Source organism: Gopherus evgoodei, chromosome 1, assembly GCF_007399415.2.
Source record: "Gopherus evgoodei ecotype Sinaloan lineage chromosome 1, rGopEvg1_v1.p, whole genome shotgun sequence".
NCBI classification, from domain to species: domain Eukaryota; kingdom Metazoa; phylum Chordata; order Testudines; family Testudinidae; genus Gopherus; species Gopherus evgoodei.
Genome location: NC_044322.1, coordinates 202410439 through 202427526, shown reverse-complemented (window position 1 = coordinate 202427526; position 17088 = coordinate 202410439). Strand labels below are relative to the sequence as shown.

The 17088-nt window shown below is 45.4% G+C and overlaps 1 protein-coding gene across 1 annotated transcript in view; it reads left to right on the top strand.

Annotated features, from left to right (window-relative positions):
- NIT2 (nitrilase family member 2) overlaps window positions 1-17088 on the top strand; it is a 29867-nt gene that overhangs the window by 784 nt on the left and 11995 nt on the right. The window contains 3 exon segments of the mRNA XM_030583016.1: window positions 4635-4753; window positions 15138-15258; window positions 15403-15491. Coding sequence (XP_030438876.1) covers window positions 4635-4753; window positions 15138-15258; window positions 15403-15491 — 329 coding nt within the window.

Genomic DNA, 17088 nt, shown 5'->3' with positions numbered 1-17088 from the left:
TTCCTACTCCAGCAGCTGCCCCCTCTGTCTCCAGCTTGCCATCTTTGGTACTTTTTCCTCTCCTCTCCCCTGGTAGACCACAGTCAGCTATGTGGTGAGAAGGGGAAAATGGGTCTGTGAGTCTATAGTCTACCTGAGGCTTATTGTGTTCTCTTCTTTTCACACCAAGTTCTTATACTTTACTTTCAGTTGTATGGGATGTTGGATGCTGCAAAAGGCAGGATCCCGACCTAAATCGTCTGATAATCTGATCAGGTGTGTTAGATGTTGATAATTTTAAGCCTTCAAACCATTTCACAGACTGTTAAACTAAGGTTTGTGAAATATTAAAGGCACACAGGATTAAGCAGGCTTGTGCATTCTGCTCTTAGCCACAGCGGTAGAAGGTTATTGGGCTATATATTGGTAGTTCTGAACATGATCTCAAATTTGTTTAGCTTCTGATCTTTCATAAAGCTCAAGGATGCTTTGTAGTGATGCAAAGATGAAGCAGTGTTGGCTTTTGCCATCAGCTGAGCAGTCTGCATGCCAGGAGACCTGAATCCATCTTGCAGTGTATTTTCTGTAAATGCCAGGACATACTAAAAGCAGACCTAGAAAATTAATATAATTCTCTGTCCTTCTATTAGTTTACCATCTAAAGAGCTTAGTATGTTTAAGAACATTAATTTATTAAGTCTCATAACTCTTAGTGATGTGGGTAAGCTTTATTATCCCCATTTCACAGTTTGGCATTTAAACACCATGCCAGGCTACTCAATTCTGCACTGTGCACGCATGCTCTTGCTCTCTCTGTTATTCTGTCTGAATAATTGAGATTATGTTCAGGTATAAAGTCTGTTTTTATTTCAGTGAGCACATTTTCTAAAATTGTTCTCTGAATTTTCAGAGGAAGGGAGAGTTTAGAACACCACAAGTTCTTGCCATTGTTAAACAGACTCTGAGATCGGATGCTTTCATGTCTGTTTAAAATTTCAGTGAAGTTTTATTTACTCAGTAAACCAAATATTAAAACAGTCTCCAGAGTGACTGTGGCATTGTGAGGATTTTATCATTTGCTTGACCTTTAGTACTCATGAGCTTGTCTACTAATGGGTGACTAAAGGTGGAAGAAGGTCTTTGATTGAAAGTATGTTAAATTCCAAGCAGCACAGCTGCAGCTCTGCCATGGTAGCATAGACACTTTCTGCAATGATGTGTTTTTTCTGTTGCTGTAGTAAATCCACCCCCTGAAGAACTGGTAGTGAGGTCAGTGAGTGGGTATGTCTATACTACAAGCGCTTCAGCAGCAGCACTGCCTGAGCTCTGCCACGGTAGCATAGACACTTAGTATAGCAACAAAAGAGGCTTTTCCATTTCTGTAACAAATCCCGCTCTCCAAGAGACAGCAATTAGGTCAATGGAAGAGTTCTTTGGTCAGCCTTGCTGCATCTACAGTGGTGACTTGTTTGACCTAAGATTTAGTTGGGGATTGGTCCTGCTTTGAGCAGGGGGTTGGACTAGATGACCTCCTGAGGTCCCTTCCAACCCAGATATTCTGTGATTCTAAGTAAGGCCATGTCTACACTTACAGCGGTACCGTTATAGCTGTGCTGTGGTAAGAGCACTTAAGTAGCCATGTTAGGCTGATGAGAGAGAGCTCTCCCATTGACATGACATAACACCAGCTCAACGAGAGTGTCTCCCGCCAACATAGCACTGTGCACACATGCTTATTCTTGCAAAACTTATGTCACTTATGGGAGTGTTTTTCAGCCCTGGGCGACAAAAGTTTTGCTGACATAAGCGCTTGTGTAGACATGGCCTATGTGGTACAGGGACCAGAGTGTTTTAGCTAGGTCAGCCTAAAGTTTTAGCTGTAGACCAGGCCAGTATTTATACCAGGGCTCAGATCAGCTTAACTGTGTCTTTCCGGGGTGTGAATTTTTCGCACTTCTGAGCAACGTAGCTAGGGTGACCTAAGTTTTAGGTGTAGGCCAGGCCTGACTCTTCTTGGCCCAGTCTTCTCTTCTCTGGGACCAGTTTTTGCGCGCTCTCTCTCTCTCTCACCTTTGTGAAGTGAGGTTTATCATTGCTCTTTCCTGACCCTGTACTTATCTCCCACTATGGAGAAGGTTGGGGACATTCTTCCACTATGGAGGGAGTATTTTTCTTCTCTTGGTTCAGGTCTGTTTCCTTGCAATGTTTTTGGGCATTTTTATTGTTGGTAGTCTGGACAAACATTTTTCTGAAGCCTGGGTTGTTCTGACACTCAAGCTAATGGTGGAAGGAGTTCTAAAGGAATCTAATGAACTCTGCATAACACGTGATTACAGACTGGCTTTGCAGAGTGTCTGCTGGACCAGAAAAAAGCACAGTAAAGTGTATTAGCTCACATAATACCTTGGCAGAGTCCTCTGAATCATCTATAGGAGTTCAAACAAGCACAGTACTGCTTGCTCGCTACACATTGCTTTCAACCTTGGGGTGCTGGTTGATAGCAGGATGACTATGAGTCGCCAATGTGATACGGCTGTTAAAAAAGCAAATGCGATTTTGGGATGGATCAGGCGGGGTATTTCCTGCAAGGATAAGGAGGTGTTAGTACCGTTATACAAGGCGTTGGTGAGACCCCATCTGGAATACTGTGTGCAGTTCTGGTGTCCCATGTTCAAGAAGGATGAATTCAAACTGGAACAGGTTCAGAGACGGGCTACAAGGATGATCCGAGGAATGGAAAAACTGCCTTATGAAAGGAGACTCAAAGAGCTTGGCTTGTTTAGCCTGGCCAAAAGAAGGCTGCGGGGGGATATGCTTGTTCTATATAAATATATCAGGGGGGTTAACGTTAGGGAGGGAGAGGAATTATTTAAGTTTAGTACTAATGTAAGCACGAGGACGAATGGGTATAAACTGGATATTAGGAAGTTTAGACTTGAAATTAGACGAAGGTTTCTAACCATTAGGGGAGTGAAGTTCTGGAACAGCCTTCCGAGGGAAGTAGTGGGGGCACAAGACTTTCCTGGCTTTAAGACAAAGCTTGATAAGTATATGGAGGGGATGTTATGATAGGATTGTTAATTTGGACAATTGATCTTGGATTACCACCAGATAGGTCTGCTCAGTGATCTGCGGGGAGATGTTGGATGGCATGGGAACTGAGTTACTGCAGAGAATTCCTTCTTGGGTGCTGGCTGGTGAGTCTTGCCCACATTCTCAGGGTTTAGCTGATCGCCATATTTGGGGTCGGGAAGGAATTTTCCTCCAGGGCGGATTGGCAGGGGCCCTGGAGGTTTTTCGCCTTCCCCTGCAGCGTGGGGCACGGGTCGCTTGCTGGTGGTTTCTCTGCAGCTTGAGGTCTTCAAACCAATTTTGAAGATTTCAATAACTCAATCCTGGGATAGGGGTTGTTATAAAATTGGATGGGTGGGGTTCTGTGGCCTGCCTTGTGCAGGAGGTCAGACTAGATGATCAGATTGGTCCCTTCTGACCTATGAGTCTATGAGTCTATGTAACTCCTGGATCAATCTTCTGGCTTGATAGGGGTATAACTGAATTGTAAATGTGTTATCTTTACTGTTAGATATGTTTGCATTAATTTTGCCAGAGATGAGAGGGGGAAAGAGAGCTATTAATTTTGTGTAAGACTTGGTGTTTAACCCAAAACAGTGGTTCACTATCACTGTCCTGTGGTATGCAATGCCACTTTAGCTGATGTGTTCCCAAAAGGTAATTCTTAAGCAGAGAAGGTAGGAGGTAGGTTGAGGGGGAAGAAGCAAACTCAGAAGAGACCAATGATTGTGAAATGGATAGAAAAGACAGGAAAAACACCATTAGGACTGGTGTCTGGCCACTGTTAAATTGAAATAGACAAAGCAGATGAGGTAATATCTTTTATTGGACCAACTTCTATTGGTGAGAGAGACAAGGTTTCAGACTCCACTGAGCTTTTCTTCAGGTCTGGGAAAGATACTCTGTGTGTCAGAGCTAAATACAAGGTAGGAACAGATTGTTACGCATGAGGAGTTAACACATGTTGCAAGAAACAATTGCCCATTTCATTCTGAATGATTTATTGCGATATGTGTAACTTTGCTGTACCTGAAGAAGAGCTCTGTGGAGCTTGAAAGCTTGTCTCTTTCACCAGCAGAAGTTGGTCCAATAAAAGATATTTCCTCACTCCCTTGTCTCTCTCATCCTGGGACTGACCCAGCTATAGCAACACCGCAAATACTATTAAACTGTCATTTTTGGACTCATGCAGTTAAAAGCTCCCCATTCCTTATACAGGATTTTGCTGGAGAACTTGGACAGAGTGATACAGTGTTGAGTGGGTTTCTTTCCTACAGGTCTGTCCACTTTGAATTAGCATTTTAGTTTATGGTTGTTAAACTGACAGAAGTCTTGGTGCTGTGCAGCTCCTACCTATTGGAAGAATTGGCTATCACTCACATGCATGTACTCCTCTTGGTACAGTGGTTCTCCAGAGGCAGATGCAGGATCCTCCCTGCACTTATTTGGTAGTGGTCTGTGTAGTAATTAAGTACATCAGCATAGGTGCAAATTTTATTATTTGTTCAACTTTTAAAAAGCTCTAATTTAGAAGTTTTTTAGCAAAGCTGCATTGACTAATTATTTGTCTTCTCTGTCTTTAGACTTCCGTCTAGCACTAATCCAGCTTCATGTATCTGCTGTGAAGTCAGATAATCTGAACAAAGCTTGTGGATTGATAAGAAAAGCAACAGCACAAGGAGCAAATGTTGTGGCTCTGCCTGTGAGTATTGACCAAATCTCCTCAAACTACTATGCGGCACACACCTACAAAAATCTGTTTTTCTTGGGCCAACCCTGCACCCACCTATATTGCTATGGGATGTGAAAAATCTGTCCCCTTGAGCAACGTAATTAAAGTGACCTAATCCCCAGTGTAGACAGAAGAATTTTCCCATCGTTGTAGCTGCAGCCTGTCGGGGAGATGGATTAACTTCAGCAATAGGAGAACCCCACCTGTCACTGTAGTGTCCACGCTTAAGCACTGTAGTGGTGCAGCTGCAGTGGTTTAAGTGTAAACATAGCCTTGTATTGGTCGAGTACTAATTTCTGTCTCATTTCTGGTATGCTAAGGTTCTCTGACATAATAGAGTTAAATAATAATGAGCCTTGTTAGGGGTTAATGTCACTTGTAAGAAACTTAGGGTATGGCTACACTTACAGCTGTGCAGCGCTGGGAGTTACAGCTGTCTTCCTACAGCTGTGTAGGGAAAGCGCTGCAGTGTGGCCACACTGACAGCTACCAGTGCTGCAGTGTGGCCGCATTTGCAGTGCTGTTGGGAGTGGTGCATTGTGGGCAGCTATCCCACAGAGCACCTCATCCCATTTTGGCGCCGTGGGTTGTGGGAAGGGGACGGAAGGGTGCAGGTCATTCCTCTTCCTGTCTCAACGCCTCGTGATGCATCGCTTCACATCCCAGCAGTCACTGTTTTTCCGTCCATGTTTGGCGCCATTGTGAGTCTCCCAACGCTTTCTGTGCAGCGTCATTTCTGTGGGAAATGGAGCCCGAGCTGCTGAGGACTTCGCTGATGAGTGTCGCCAGCACATCACGTTTGGCAGTTGAGCTATTCCTTCAGCTCCAAAGTGACAGTGAGGAGTCCGACGATGATATCGAGTCACCTGACGCGTAGACACTAAATTGCTTGTGACATTCACGGAAATGCTCAGCACCGTGGAACGCCTCTTTTGGGCTCGGGAAACAAGCACTGAGAGGTGGGATCACACTGTCATGGAAGTCTGGGATGACGAGCAGTGGCTGCAGAACTTTCGGATGAGAAAAGCCACTTTCATGGGGCAATGTGCTGAGGTCGCCCCCACCCTGCAGCGCAAGGACACGAGATTGAGAGCTGCCCTGCCAGTGGAGAAGCGGTTGGCTATTGCAATCTGCAAGCTGGCAACTCCAGACAGCCACCGATCGGTCGCGAACCAGTTTGGAGTGGGAAAGTCGACCGTTGGAATCGTGTTAATGCAAGTTTGCAGGGCCATTAATCGCATCCTGCTAAGAAGAATCGTGACTCTGAGTAACATGCAGGACATTCTGGATGGCTTTGCACAAATGGGTTTCCCTAACTGTGGAGGGGCGATAGATGGGACGCATATTCCTATTCTGGCACCACCCCACCTAGCATCCGAGTACATTAATCGGAAGGCATATTACTCTATGGTTCTCCAGGTGCTTGTGGATCACCGTGGGCGTTTCATCGACACTAACACAGGCTGGCCTGGAAAGGTGCATGATGCATGCATCTTTCAGAACAGTGGCCTGTTCAGGAACATGTAGGCCGGAACTTTTTTCCCAGATCAGAAGATCACAGTAGGGGACGTCGAAATGCCCATTGTGATCCTTGGAGACCCCACTTACCCGTTAATGCCATGGCTCATGAAACCGTATACAGGGGAGCTTGACAGGAGCAAGGACCAGTTCAACTACAGGCTGAGCCGGTGCTGAATGACTGTGGAGTGTGCTTTTGGCCGTTTAAAAGGGCGCTGGAGATCTCTGTATGGGAAGCTAGACTTGGGGGAAAGCAGCATCCCTGTGGTTATATCCGCATGCTGTACCCTCCATAATATTTGTAAAGGGAAGGGTGAAACATTCAGTCAGGAATGGACCTCCGAGGTTCAATGTCTGGAGGCTGAATTTGCACAGCCAGAGAGCAGAGCTACTAGAAAGGCCCAGCACAGGGCTACAAGGATTAGGGATGCCTTGAGGGAGGAATTTGAGGCTGAAGACCAACAGTAATGTTTGGTGCTTTGCACGGGAGTGAAGTGCAGTGGTTACAATGTTAGTAGGAATCTGTTTTTCCTGAAATGATTTGCAGTGCATGTTTCTTTCCTGGGCTATGGTATCTTTCACTTTCTGCAAAAATAAAGACTGTTTTCAAAGCCAAGAATTCATTTATTGAAAAGAAAATAATGTTCTTGACAGACACACAACATTTTGGGAACCTAAAAGTGCAGGGGGGTGGGATGGCGAACTGTGCAGTCACAGGTTTGAATATGTCCTGTCTGGAGTGCTGTGCAATGACTGCTGCACTTCAGGATGAAAATACTGCATGATGTTGGGGATTGAGTGCAGAGGGTAAGGGTCGTAGTTCTCAGGGCTGGTTGGTGAAGGTACAGGTGTTGGGGGCAGCTGGTGGTGATAAGAACCTGGATGCTGGGGAAGGGGGTTTGGAGCTGACATTGGGGCACAGGAGAAAGAGCTTTGAGATGGCGGGGGCCGGCACGGTAGTGCTCTGCCTGCATGACTACGAGTGACTGGATAGAGTCCGCTTGGCGTGCCAGGATGCTTATCAGCTGTTTTGTGCTTTTCTGCTTTGCCGCTGCGTTTCTCTGGCAGATCCTGCTTTCCCTTTCCCTCCAGTCCTGCAGTTTTTTATTCTCTCTGGCAGAGTGATCCATAACTGCTTTCAGCATGTCCTCTTTGCTTTTTCGCGGCTTCTTCCTGAGGTTTTGTAGCCTCTGAGCAGTGGATGATACGGGCAGTTGAGTAGTCAAGGACGCTTTTCGAAAGGCAAAAATGGCCACCGTTAACAGAGGCTGTATTGTTTATAATCTCCCCCAGACAGTTATTCCCACACAGTGAAGGAGTTTACAGTCTTCACTTTAGCATACTTTTCCCATACCAAACAGAGCGCACGTAACCCACAGGAGCCACAAAATGGTGAGTAAGGGGGACTGATTGCTTCAGGGATGTGCAGGGGTTTCTGTGCGTTGGGGAAAGCAAACTGTTTCAGGGGGCATCTACACTAAACAGTCTCCCAACATTTTCCTCAGGAGTTAATCCTGAAAGATATCTCGCTGCTGTGGGTCACCTGGGAAGAGCAGGAGGGTCTTCTACAGCAATGCGGATTCCGCCCTGGCCCCCATGCAGCTTGCCTGTGTGCAGCAATGGCCCCTCCCCCCCTTGCAGCACAGTGGCACTGACGCATTAGCCTGATTGGGACAAGGACCACAGTGGCTCTCCCTATAAACTTGCGCAAGCGCATTGCCCACGCTCTGGCTGAAACTTTTGAAGAGATTACCGAGGCTGATTACCACGATGTGATAGACCACATCAATGGGCAGTCCACATCTAGGCAGGCATGCATGCATGCAGCCCTAACCCCCTCCTCCTCTCCCGAAACATTTCCATGCTGAAAATAAAAGCCGCTTGCCGGGAACCCGCTCCTCTGCTTGTCCTTCACCAAGTACCAGCTGCTGCGACTGGCTACCTTCCTCCTGGCTTGAGAAGAGCTCCTGGCTGCATGCCTCGTGGGACTCCGAGGTGTCTCCCTCCACCCCAGTACCCTAACTCTCGGTTTCCTCTCCCTCCTCCTCCTCCACCCCTCCCCGCTCTGAGGTGTCTATTGTGGTCGTCGGATTGGCAGTGGGTCACCCCCAAGTATCGCGTCCAGCTCCTTGTAAAAATGGCAGGTCGTGGGGACAGCACCGGAGCGGCAGTTTCCCTCACGGGCTTTGCAATAGGCACTCCACAGCTCCTTCACTTTAACCCTGCACTGCAGCGCGTCCCGGTCATGGCCCCTTTCCAGCATGGCCCTTGAGATCTGCCCAAAGGTATCGTAATTCCTATGGCTGGAGTGCAGCTGGGGCTGCACAGCTTCCTCCCCCCAAACACTGATGAGGTCCAGCAACTCACCATTGCTCCATGCTGGGGCTCGTTTGGCGCGTGGAGGCATGGTCACCTGCAAAGATTCTGATTGTGCTCCACACCTGGCTGAATTTTAAAATTCCCGGGGCATTTAAAGGGCGGGTCACCTGAGGCCAGGGCAGTAGAGTGCGAACTGATGAGCAGTGTGGCTGAACAGGCATTCTGGGATACCTCCAAATACTCTGGAGGCCAATTACAGCACTTTTGGTGGCCACACTGGCGGAGCAGCGCTGCATCACCAGCGCTGCAATCGTTACTCCCCAGGCAGAGCAAGAGTACAGCCAGCGCTGTAGCCAGGGAGCTGCAGCGCTGTATGTGCCTTGCAAGTGTGGACGGTAAGTTGCAGCGCTGTAAACCCACCACCAGCGCTGCAACTCTCCAGTGTAGCCGTACCCTAAAGTGTACAACGAGAGTTGGCTGGAACTAGCAGGTCTTCTTTACATGGGGCCAGATTCTGATCTCTCTTAAACTGATTTAAATCCAGAGTGACTCCATTAACTTAGGGCTTGGCTACACTTGAGAGTTACAGCACTGGTGGTGGCTTTACAGTGCTGTAACTTACTCCCCGTCCATACTGGCAAGGCACATACAGCGCTGTATCTCCCTGGCTACAGCGCTGGTTATACTCCACATGGACGAGAGGAATAAAGAGAACAGCGCTGGTGCTGCAGCGCTGGAGTGCCAGTGTAACAGTGATCAATCTTAGTACGCTGTAACTGACCTCCGGAATTTTCCCATAATGCTTTTAACTAAAGAACTCTCTTTGTTTTGTTGTGAACTTGGGGCTCCCGGAGCGGCTTATCTGAAAAACAAACACAGCAATTGTTTGCTCGAGCAGAGGCAGGCAGGGAATGTCCACAGCTAGTGTTTGCTTGAGGAGAGAAACAGCACGGCTTGGGTGGGGATGGAGTCAGTCGGAGCAGCTGCTTATCTGGTCTGAAGGCTATTTGCATTTAAGAGTGAATGAGAGAGGGGTGGGGGAAGTGGTCGGAATTTGCAAGGCAAGGAACTGACACAGTGTCAGCTCCAAAAATCTACACTCTCTCTCTCCTCCACACTCCCTGTCACACTCCACCCCATCCCCCTCTTTTGAAAAGCACGTTACAGCCACTTGAACGCTGGGATAGCTACCCATAATGCACCACTCCCAACACTGCTGCAAATGTGGCCACTCTGCAGCGCTGGTAGCTGTCAGTGTGGCCACACTGCAGCGCTTTCCCTACACAGCTGTACTAAGACAACTTTAACTCCCAGCGCTGTACAGTTGCAAGTGTAGCCAAACCCTTAAATCAGTTTTCTATGGATGAATAATGGTGTAGTCAAGATGAGAACCTGGGCCTTATTGTCCTTTTTCTCTTCTGTTTTTCTTTTTGTCACTCTGTTACTTCTCCTGGTGCACGCTCAGAATGAAGAACTGAAACCAAATGGATTCAGATCTTTCCTGTGGCTCCTTGCTTGCAGAATTTCCTGGCCCTAACATTTGTACAAAAAATGCCTTTTAAAACATGAAAGCTGTGTTTGCTCCCAGGAAGAATATACAGTTGAAAATAGGTTTTGAGACTTGCATCTAGCTAGTGAAATTTGTTCTGATCCAGATATTTCACCTTCCTATGCTTGAACTTTTTTTTTTCTTATTGATCTAATGGCTTCTGATCTTTCTAATTTGTATCTTCTTACCTGTTCTTTTGTTCTCCTCCTAAGGTCATGTCTATATGTTCAGCACTGTATGTGTACAGCTGCGCCGCTGCAGCACGCCTGGTGAAGATGCTCGGTGCCGATGGGGGAGAGCTCTTCTGTCGGCATAAAAAAACCTGTCTCTTTGAGCGGCGGAAGCTATGTCAGTAGGAGAAGCTCTCCCGTTGACATAGCGCTGTTTGCACAAATGTTTACATCAGTGTAACTTACGTTGCTCGGGGGGGGGGGTTTATTCCCACCCCTGATCGACATAAGTTATGCCCACGTAGGCTGTAGTATGGATATAGCCTAAGTGACTGCACTTGCAGAGGTGGCTTTTCTAATGCACCTACGAGCTTTTTTTCTCTTACAAGGCCTATTTGGTAATCCTCTGCTGTGCAATGCATGAGTCAACAGTACCAAGTTCTTGGCAGAGTGGACTCTAAATCTAACTTTTTAATTATTGGGAGAGTAAGTGTTACAGGCAAACTTCCCTGCTCTGTTGTACCAAAGCAGCTGTCTCATAACAAATATGACCTTTGATTTTGCTGTGTTTGGCCTCCTACATATGTGCAAATGCCAGGACCACCGGACGAACTTCTTTAAAATGAATATGTAAGAGACCATAGCTCTCTGTGGGTTTGTCTTCCCGTACAGCGCTATAGCAGTGTAGCTGCATTGGTACAGCTGAACTGCTATAGCACTGTATGTGAAAATGCTACTATGTCGACGGGAGAGCATCTTCTAACAACATAGTTAATCCACGTCCCCGAAAGGCAGTAGCTGTGTCGATGGGAGAAGCTCTCCTGTCCACATACCACAGTCTCTGAGCGGGGGTTAGGTCAATATCACTATGGCCTGGTCTACACTACACGTTTATACCGATTTTAGCAGCGTTAAACTGATTTAACGCTGCACCCGTCCACACAACGAGGCCCTTTATATCGATATAAAGGGCTCTTTAAACCGGTTTCTATATTACTCCCCGACGAGAGGAGTAGCGCTGAAATCTGTATTACCATATCGGATTAGAGTTAGTGTGGCCACAAATTGACAGTATTGGCCTCCAGGCGGTATCCCACAGTGCACCATTGTGACCGCTCTGGAAAGCAATCTGAACTCGGATGCACTGGCCAGGTAAACAGGAAAAGCCCCACGAACATTTTAATTTCATTTCCTGTTTGCCCAGCGTGGAGCTCTGATCAGCACGGGTGCCGATGCAGTCCCAAATCCAAAAAGAGCTCCAGCATGGATTGTATGGGAGATACTGGCTCTGATCGCTATATGGGGAGACAAATCTGTTCTACCAGAGTTCCGTTACAGAAGACGAAATGCCAAAGCATTTGAAAAAAAATCTCCAGGCTATGATACAAAGTCCACAGCACAGTGCTGTATGACAAGCGTAACGGAAAGCCAAAGAATCAAATGGACACTCATGGAGGGGACTGAGGACTTCAGCTATCCCACAGTCTCCGCAGGCTCCGAAAAGCATTTGAATCTGTGGCTGAACTCCCTATTCCTGTAGAGTCAAACACATTGTCTGGGGTGGTTCAGGGTATATCTCGTCAATTTACTCCCCCTCCACCCCCCGTGAAAGAAAAGGGAAAAAAATCGTTTCTTGACTTTTTTCAGTGTCACTGTATGTCTACTGCATAGTGCTGGTAGACACGGTGCTGGGGCAATGAACAGCAGCATCCTCTCCTCTCCCTTCCTCAGTGGCAGACGGTACAGTGCAGTAGGACTGGTAGCTGTCCTTGTTGTCATCCCGTGAGTGCTCCTGGCTGGCCTCAGTAAAAATAGGAATGACTCCCAGTTATTCCCGGCAGATGGTACAGAACGGCTGGTAACCATCCTCATCATAGCAACTGGGGGCTGAACTCCATCAGCTCCCCCGCACTTTCATGTCTAAAGAAAAGATTCTGTACTGCCTGGACTATCATAGCAGCTGGAGGCTGCCTCCTCCTCATTTTATCTCACTAAAAAGTCAGTGTTTCTTATTCATGCATTCTTTATTACTTCATCACACAAATGGGGGGACCCTGCAACGGTAGCCCAGAAGGGTTGGGGGAGGAGGGAAGCAATGGGTGGGGTTGTTTCAGGGACACCCCCTAGAATGGCATGCAGCTCATCATTTCTGTGGGATCTGACACGGAACAGCTGTGCTCTCTGGTTCTCTGATACACTGGCTCTCTAGTACACTTGCCCCATATTCTAGACAGGACTGACTCTATTTTTAGATACAACATAAAGGAGGGAATGACCTGAAGAGTGAAGGTCAGCCAGGAGCACCCATGACAGCAGCAGACGGTACAGAATGACTGATAACCGTCATCTCATCGTCAATTTACAATGGCATAGTAGACGGTACTGAACGACTGGTAACCGTCTCTGCTACCTTGCAAAGGCAAATGAATGCTGCTGTGTAGCGCTGCAGTACCGCCTCTGTCAGCAGCATCCAGTGCACATACGGTGATAGTGACAAAAGGCAAAACGGGCTTCATGGTTGCCATGCTATGGCGTCTGCCAGTGCAATCCAGGGAAAAAGGGCGCGAAATGATTGCCTTTGCTTTCACGGAGGAAGGAATGCGTGATGACATTTACCCAGTATCACCCGCGACACTGTTTTTGCACCATCAGGCATTGGGATCTCAACCCAGAATTCCAATGGGTGGGGGCAACTGCGGGAACTATGGGATAGCTACGGGATAGCTACCCACAGTGCAACGCTCCAGAAATCGACGCTAGCCTCGGTACATGGATGCACACCACCGAATTATTGTGCTTTGTGTGGCTGCGTGCACTCGACTTTATACAATCTGTTTTACAAAACCAGTTTATGTAAAATCGGAATAATCCTGTTGTGTAGACGTACCCTCTGTCGCTCAAGAGTGTGGATTTTTTACACTCCTGAGCAACATAGTAATACCGATTATAGATCTGTAGTGTAGACCTGGTCTTAATTGCTCATTGGTTGTGTCTGACACCTCAAAGCACTGTACTAATGTAATTGAATTAAGCCTCACAGTACCACTGGGAAGTAGGCAAGATGTATTACTCCCTCACCATTTTTTTTTAAACAAGTGGGGAAAATGGTACACAGAGAGCTGAAGGGACTGTCTCAGGTTCACATAGTAATTCTGTGCAGAGCTGGGCAGGGAACTGATTGCTGTCTCCTAGGCTCGTGCTTGCACACACAGACCACTTTCATCAGTCCCACACCCCTTCTAGTGGACTTTAGTGCTGCATTGGGGTGTTTGCCATGGCATACAATGTTTGACTTTGAGGGGAGAGGGACACTGTTCTCATTACACATTTACTACTTGTTAACTTTTTTCCCTTTCAGTCCTGAACAGAGAAATGTCAAGGCCAAAATCAAGTAATATTTGTAAATAAATATTAAAAAATTAAATACAGCTGCAGCTGTTGCAGTTTTGTTACAGCATTGATTTATTGTTTAACTCCATAAACCTATGCCATAGTACTTGGTATAATTTTTCCCATTCTCAGTGGTATGTCGTTCCTGTTAATTCAGCTCCTCATGCTGGTGCTTTGATTCTTGTTGCCCTAGCAACGCTAGTTGGGTTGATGATATTAATATAATAGAAAAGACCTGCTATCCAAAGAGGAGTCCGCAATGAGGAAAAAAGGAGTTAGGTTGTACAACAATTAGTCCAGTGTTGACTCATGGGTTATATGGCTGGAAGTGACCACTGTGATGATCTAGTCACCCAATTTGGGAAACTCCGATCAGGAGTGGAGCATGAACAAACATTTGAATTGTTCTCCACAGTCTCAGCTTTTTTAAAAAAAAGTTAATCACTAGAGTCACAGATTGTTAAGGCCAGAAGAGACCATTATCTTCATCTAGTCTGACCACCGACATAGACATAAAACTTCACACAGTGATTCCTGCCTCAAGCTACGTAATGTGTGGATTTTCTAGGTTGGTGACTTCAGCATTCATATAAGTGACAAAATTTTAGAAGGACATTCCAGTCTTGACTTGAAGAACTCAAGTGCTGGAGAATCTAGCACAATCCTTGGGAAGCTTTGCCAGTGATTAATTTACCCTAAGTGTTAAGAATTTGTACTTGTTTCCAATTTGAATTTTTCTAATTTCAATTTCCAGTCATTGGAGGTCAAAGGAGAGCAGAAACTTGATCCAACTAACCAAAGGGTACATACCTCTCTCCCTCTGGTTGACAGTAAATCTTAGCGATGGACTAGGGATAGAAGACACAGCCTGCTGAGCAAATAATATTTAACAGATTGCTTTGGAAGGCCTAGAGGAAGGAAAAACACCTTAGAAAATAACTTGTGTTTGAAAAAGCAGTCTTTCGATCATGGGTAATGCATAGCCACAAATTCCACAATGCTGATGGAGTCTTCAACCATAACTTTTCAAACCAGCTTTTGGGGGGACCAGATAACTCAGAGTAACAGTAACAGGAGATGGATATTTCAACTCAAGGTTGCTGATTCAAATTGTTACCAGATTGATAAATAAGCAGAAATTGTTACCATCTGTTTGGCCTTTGTTAAATGAGCAGGTGGTATCTCCTCAGTTTCCAGTGCAAAATTCTTCACATTAAACGACTATCAGAGTTGGTGCCAATTATTAGTCTTCCTCTGGCCTTTCTATTAGCTTATGAGTAACCTCGTAGATTCTCTGATATTATGTTGGTGAGGGCCATTTAAGTACCTAGATAGAGAGGTTTCAAAGACCACACCTTCCAGTGGTGCTTTCAGATTTTAATTTTGTTTCTTTGTTTTCCACTTCTAGGAATGCTTTAACTCTCCCTATGGTACTAAATATTTTCGTGAATATGCAGAGAAAATCCCTGGAGAATCCACACAGAAGCTCTCAGAAGTTGCAAAAGAGTGTGGCATCTATCTCATTGGAGGTAGCTTTTTTTTGTTAGTGTTTGTCTTCTGAATTTAAATTCAGGTCTTAGTTTGAGAGCAGCACAAGCATTGTTTCCTTATTTATGTAGCTGGATCATCACTGTATGTAATTGTTGGAAATCTGTCTTCTCTTCCTGATAAAGGATCCATTCCAGAAGAGGATGCTGGGAAGTTGTATAACACGTGTACTGTTTTTGGACCTGATGGTGCTACGTTGGCTAAGCACAGAAAGGTGAGAAAAGATAGAGGCATTTTGTTATCCATGGGTTTCTCTTGATGTGGCTGTGACTGATATTTGGCTGTGTTGTGCAGAAGTGATAGCTGCTTTCTTTTTAAGTCTACATCTAGGTTTCTAATAGGAACCCAACATCCACAGACTTCAACATTGAATATGAGGAACAAAAGAGATGGTAGTTATGAGACTATCTTGTGCTATAGTTTCGCTATTATATATAATGTAGGACCTAAAAGAACTTTAAAGGAGGGATGTAATATATTTGTTTTAAAGATGAGGTAAGTGAGGGGCGGAAAGGTTAATTAGCTTGCCCAGTGTGCCATGGCAAATCAGTGTTAGAACTGGGGTTCACACTGAAGTCAGTGGCAAAATTTCCATTGATTTCAACTGAGTCAGGATTTTACCCTATGTCTCCTGCCTCTCATTCCATTGCTCTGTCTACAAACCCATGTTGTTACTATTTTTGCTGTTATTATAACAATTTGTTATAAATACATTTTTTGATTAATTTTGCTTTTTTGTGTTCATAGATGTTTGGATTTTTATGTTCTTATTCACTATTTGGTGAACAATTACAAATCAACAAATTTGATCTGCTGGGTTGTTCGCAAGCTATTTGTTTCCGCTCTCTGCTGTCTGTGGTGAGCGATGGGTTATCCAAGTCATACTTGTGTATTGTCTGCTCCCTGACTGGATGGTAGAAACTTTCTATACAGGACAATAGCAAATAATAGATCCCCTTGCTTGCACACAGACACCCCAGCTCCCGTGAGAATACACGTGTTTGTCTGAAAAACACCCAATGACCAAACACTTGTGTGAAGAATATTATTTTCTTGTGAATAGTGAATAACGAGGCACACAAACGTTGTCACACTGAACAGTAATTCAGAACATGATTGAATTAGGCACTATTCAGCTAGGTCTAGTGTTCAGCTGCTCACCTGTTTTGTAACCCAGTACAACATAACTGCTGCACTTGGGCTACCCTGTTAGATGAAGTCACTTTAAAGTTATTTTCTTATCGTCATTATTTTTTGCAGGTGTTGGGAATGTTTGTACAGTTGGATTTGTCCTGGGAGTTGAAGCTTGTACTGGGCCATTTTTTTTTTTTTTTTTAATACTTGTGTAGCATAGCACCAAGAAGCCCGCCACCCCTACTTTTGCTAGGTAGAGGCAGAGCTAATCTAAGTTTTTTGGGGCAGAATCCCCAGTCCTGCAATCACTTGTGCATGTGACTAGTCAGAATGAGTATTTGGTGAAACTTCTTGACTGTGGAAAGTTACTTGCCTGGGTAAGTTTTGCATGATTGGAGTTAACACCATGTTATCAGAAAGATAATTATCCTTCTCATTGAACTAAAGTCTCCGATTTTACTTACAACTTTAATGTCAGGGTAATTTAAGTGTCTCTTAATATGTACATATTCCTCTGGAAGGTAGCTCATCTAATCTAATCTAGTAAAAATGAGTGAGGACAGAAACTAGTAAGGATAGTTAAACAGAGGAACAAGTTGCCTAGGGAGGTGATGGAATCCCCATCTTTGAAGATTTTTAAGAATAAGTTAGACATACACTTGTCAGGGATGGCCTAG